Consider the following 4,601-nt stretch of genomic DNA (forward strand, 5'->3'; position numbering starts at 1 on the left):
ATTATGGAGTTGTGCAAACATCACCATCCCATTCTAGAACGTTTCATCACACACCCCCGATACCCTTCATACTCATCTCCAGTTCACCTCCCATCCTATCCCCAGCCCTAAGCAACCATTGATCTACTTTTTGTCTCTATAGACGAGTCTTTTCTGATGTTTCCTATCAATGGAACCATACATGAGATCTTTTGCTTCTGTTTTTAAATTATAGATAAATTTATCTCTGAGTCTCAATTATTGGAAAAATTGAACTCCATCTTCATAGAGACAACAGGCTCTCAGTTTTAATCTATACCCCTCATGGAGTTGAGAGATGTTTCTCAAAAGAGAAAAAGAGATGTGAGAATATTTGGTGGGGATGGTCAAGCCAGTGAAAGTAATAAAAATGAATGCAGTCGGGAGTTCAATAGACTCATTTAGAGATTTTTTAAAAGCTTCGTGGAAATGCACGTGTATGCAGAATAGCAGAGGTGGGTAAACAAGCCAAGGGGCTGGGGAGTTCCGGCCAAGCAGAGAAGATTGTGTCTGTAAATCCTGAGGCTAGAAAATGGCGGCACAGCAGGAACACTTTGCAAGACTGAGCAGAAAGAGCACAAAGAACAGGAGTCCAAAGAGAGGCTGAAGTGGTATTTAAGGACCAGATCAAGCAGAACACGGTGGGCCATTTCAGTGCTGTTTCTTCTCCTAAGAGCAAAGGGGTATCAGTGAGTTACTAACAACACTAACCAGAGCCTGGTAAGTATTTAAGTAGGATCACTCTCCCTGCAGTATGAAAAGTGGGCAGGACACACAGATTGGGAACATGCTGGTGTCAACTGTGTCTTAGGTCCTGGGCATCTAAGATAACAGAAATAAGTTATTGCTGGCCAGTGACAGAGCGTGTAAAGGGAGGGGAGAGCTTCGAGAACTACATAGGAGCTGACTTGGGTGGGCCAAGAGATTTGTTTTACTAGAAGAGAGGGAAAAAAATAAACTCTAAGAAAGACTCTAAGAGTTTTGGCTTAGGTAAATCAGGTTTCTCATTGCTTATCTAAGAAAGAAGCTAAAAACTCTCAACCCGATTCCAGCTCTGGGTTGATTTTCTGCAACATGCGGGGAAGGCAGAGACACCAGTTGCATGTGGATTGGGCGTGATGGGTAAACAAACATGGTGTGGGTAACTGAGATGGACAATGGAGAGTCAATTCTCTATGTACGTGACCTATATTTGGCATGTGTTCTCTTTTCCAGAAATTCCTGACACTCCCTGTGTTTTTCCATTTATTTACGGTGATGTTACCCACTATAATTGCATCTCCGTCCACAGCAACTTTCTTTGGTGTTCTCTGGACAATCATTTCCAAGGCAGGTGGCGGTACTGCAAAGCTTTGGGTAAGTATCTTGCAAGGGTTGTCTTGGATGCCCAGGATCCCAGAAGCAGAGAGCTACCTGGGTTTTGGTGTCAGACCTGCATTCTAATTCTGACTTTTCTACATAAGGTTAACCACTTTGAAAACAGTTCAGTGTGCTGGAAAAAGCATGATGTGCGGTGAATTCAGCAATTATTCATCTTAAAACTTTCTATGTTTATAGCTCGCCCTCCACCCCCATTTTCTCTGCAGATCCTCCCGAGTGCTCCTTCCCCTTCTTATTCAGAAAGAAATTCATTTACAAATGTACGAAGGACTGCTATATTCTGGATCGGAGTTGGTGTTCATTGACAAAAAATTACAACAAAGATGGAAAGTGGAAGCAATGTTCTCCTCAGAAGTAAGATGCTTGGGACATAATGGGGTGGAAAGTTCACAGCTCTCTGGAAGCAGGGAACCCTCTGGATTACTGCAGGTGGTAGCTTGAGGTCTAAATCATCTGGTGATGACTTAGATCAGGGAAGATGGCAAACATTTTCTGTAAATGGCCCCCTAGTAAATATTTTAGGCTTAATGGGCCGGTGGACTCCATTGCAAGTACTCAGCTCTGCCTTTGTGATGCGCAAGTGACCATGGACAATACTAAAACTAATCAAAGTGGCCGTGTGCCAGTAAAATTTTACCTGTGGGCTTTGAACTTGGAATCTCCTAAAACTTGCAAATGTCTTAAAGTATTAGGAGTCCTCTGTTGTTGTTCTTGTTTTTTGGTCAATCATTTAAAAATGAAAAAAAAAAAAATTAACTAAAAGTCTGTAGGAAAACAAGTGGCAGGTTTCACTTGGCCTCTGGGACTTAGACAGCATGTCCTTGTTTGCGCAATCTGTCCTTGACCTCAAGTTGATGAAGACACGAGGTTTGTTCCCATTGAAAAAGCAGATGCCTGAGATGCAAGGCAGAGCACAACTGAGGGGAAACACAGGCATTGCCAATGACGGGCTGTGCTGCGCTTCGTTTTGGGCTTTTTAAATTTATTTTTTATTTTTTATTCTTTACATTCAATCTCTGTATGTCTTTACAACATGGAAAATGAATTTTCCCAGCATGAATACCCTGTCTGTTAGTCCAGTCAAAAAGTCCAGTCAAAAGAATATGGGAGTATCCTTCATCCGACTGCCACCCACAGCACGCATGCTTTGAACATTTATGTCGTACCCCACACAGACGTACAACGATTAAATGTAAATAAGAATTGTAAAATAAAATAAAATAGAAAAGAGGGAATAAGGAAAGCACAGTCAATACTCTTATGTTAATGAAGGAGTCCTTAAAAAGTTCATGCAAAATGTGCATTATGAGAAACTATGCATGGATTTCAAGCCTCTTTGCACCAATATACATTCAGACTTGAATTCCATTTTTCCATGAACTTTTTGAGGTCCCCTCGTACCTTTTGACTCCAATAAATGATTGTGTTCACCTTTCTTATTGGGCACCCAGAAATGTCAGAGCGTTATTTGGGACCCAGAAAAAGGTAACCATATTGTCTGAGATGTGCAGAGTCCCATTTTTCTGGCCAACTGGCTTTTTGAGTCTTTAACCTTCTCTGGAGTTCAGCCAATCATTATTCATTAACAAACTGGTCTGAAGCTTCATTTCTTGGTGAGATGCCAGGGAGCCTCTTTAGTTTCAACATTTGGTTTTCAATCTCCTATTACTTACCCACAGGTTTTTTTTTTTTTTTTTTGAGTTTTTTCCTTAAGAGATGTGCTTGCCAGAAAGACAGAGACAGACAGAGAGACAGAGAGTCAGAAAGCGAGAAATAACCCCCCAAGGGGATGGCCATGCTGCAATCCCTTCTTCTCCATCCTCCTCTTGGGATCTTGGGCACACACACACATGACTGGTGTGAGTTTAAGCCACCAGGTCTGGGAGTTGAACTGCAGTCAACTACATGAGAGTCCAGCAACATAGTCATTACGCTAACTGCTGGTCCCTCCTACAGCTTTTTATCGTCTTAGAATAAGGCATGTGTACTGAGCAGCAGCCATCTAGTCCCATCATTTGTACAACTACCATTTCCGGTCCCTGAAAAATGGCAAGAGCTAGCTTGTGCCGCTCCACCAGGGTATTATCCCAATGCAACCCCAGTGAAAGTTTCAACCATCGGGCTACCACCTTGCACAGGGGATTATCTGTTCCTCAGCTACTACCAACAATGGAGTTCTTGTTGCCTTCACAGGTTGTGACCCAGCTTCAAATCCCCATCTTATTCTTTTAACTTTAGATGTTTATTTCTTTATTTATTTCATAAAGGAGAGAAGCACCCCAAAAGGACCCCCATGCCATGATCCACCCCGAACCTCAGGCAGCGTAGATTACAGGCACACACATGTTGGTGTGTACCAGGAGACCTCAGAATGCATACAGGACCCTCCCTCCCAACATGTGGGTCCAGTTGCACTCCTGCTGCTCCACTGTCTGGCCACCAAGTCCCCATCTTATGGGGACTGTTTTCTTGGGCCATTCCTCTCACAGATTGGGTTCTAAGAAACAAGTGTTTCTTCTCTTCCTTTTTTCCTTCCTCTTTCCTTTCCTTTTCACTGCCTTGGTCCATGAAGTTTTAAACAGATAATCAAAATAATTAGCTTTATAATCATAAAATTAGTAGGTTAAGAATTAGGGAAAATTCAGGGTGTTACAACCATGGTGAAGTTAATACTGTTCAGGCTGTTAGTGAGGTCATACAATTGGAACTGAGCTTCCTAGCAGCCAAGTAAATAGAAATACATTTTTAGTTTCATCACTTGTACTGGTCAGAATATTTGAAGTCCATATAAGAAAAGATTTTCAGAAGGGTGCATTATTCCTCTTCACAAGGGCTATTCAGTTGTACATGTAAAAATAACTTTCCTTGGGACCAGCAGTTGGTATAAATGGCTATGTAGCTGGACTCCCAGGTAGTTTCCAAATTAGTCTCCTTCAACATTAATTTCTTTAACACTGAAAATTATCAATTTAATAAATTTTATTTATATAATGGACTGCATAACTTTAATGGCCCATAGAATAATCAGTAATGGCAAATTCTGTTTAAGTGTGAGAGAAAAATACTATGCCCTTGTTAGACTTCTGATGTCTAATGTTTTTCTGCCCTTCTATTCTTTTTTTTTAACATTTTTTGTTTTTAACTAATTAATTGATAATCATACCTGTTATCTTCAATAATTTTTCATTTCTAGTTTCATATAT

At 41.0% G+C, this 4,601-nt stretch overlaps 1 protein-coding gene across 3 annotated transcripts; it reads left to right on the plus strand.

The window, feature by feature from the left end:
* The first annotated feature begins 681 nt into the window (after window positions 1-681).
* LOC106734060 (binder of sperm protein homolog 2-like) lies at window positions 682-2,641 on the plus strand. Of its 3 annotated transcripts, none has more exons than XR_001369825.2 (3): window positions 682-738; window positions 1,234-1,374; window positions 1,605-2,641. XR_001369825.2 is itself a non-coding variant. In XM_014584828.2 (3 exons), the coding sequence occupies exons 1-3, from the start codon at window positions 1,137-1,139 to the stop codon at window positions 1,754-1,756; spliced, it is 297 nt and encodes a 98-aa protein (XP_014440314.1). In that variant the 5' UTR covers window positions 1,108-1,136; the 3' UTR covers window positions 1,757-2,641. The 3 variants fall into 3 exon arrangements, 1 of the variants encoding a protein (XP_014440314.1); XR_003548143.1 differs by lacking the exon at window positions 682-738 and adding an exon at window positions 745-1,008; XM_014584828.2 differs by lacking the exon at window positions 682-738 and adding an exon at window positions 1,108-1,140.
* The last annotated feature ends 1,960 nt before the right edge of the window (window positions 2,642-4,601 follow it).

The sequence above is a fragment of the Tupaia chinensis genome, unplaced genomic scaffold (genome assembly GCF_000334495.1).
Source record: "Tupaia chinensis unplaced genomic scaffold, TupChi_1.0 Scaffold148005_1, whole genome shotgun sequence".
NCBI classification, from domain to species: Eukaryota; Metazoa; Chordata; class Mammalia; order Scandentia; family Tupaiidae; genus Tupaia; species Tupaia belangeri.

Coding starts and splice junctions, on each gene's coding strand:
- LOC106734060 (XM_014584828.2), top strand. Junction 1,375..1,604: donor GCGGTACTGCAAAGCTTTGG/GTAAGTATCTTG, acceptor TTTTCTCTGCAG/ATCCTCCCGAGTGCTCCTTC.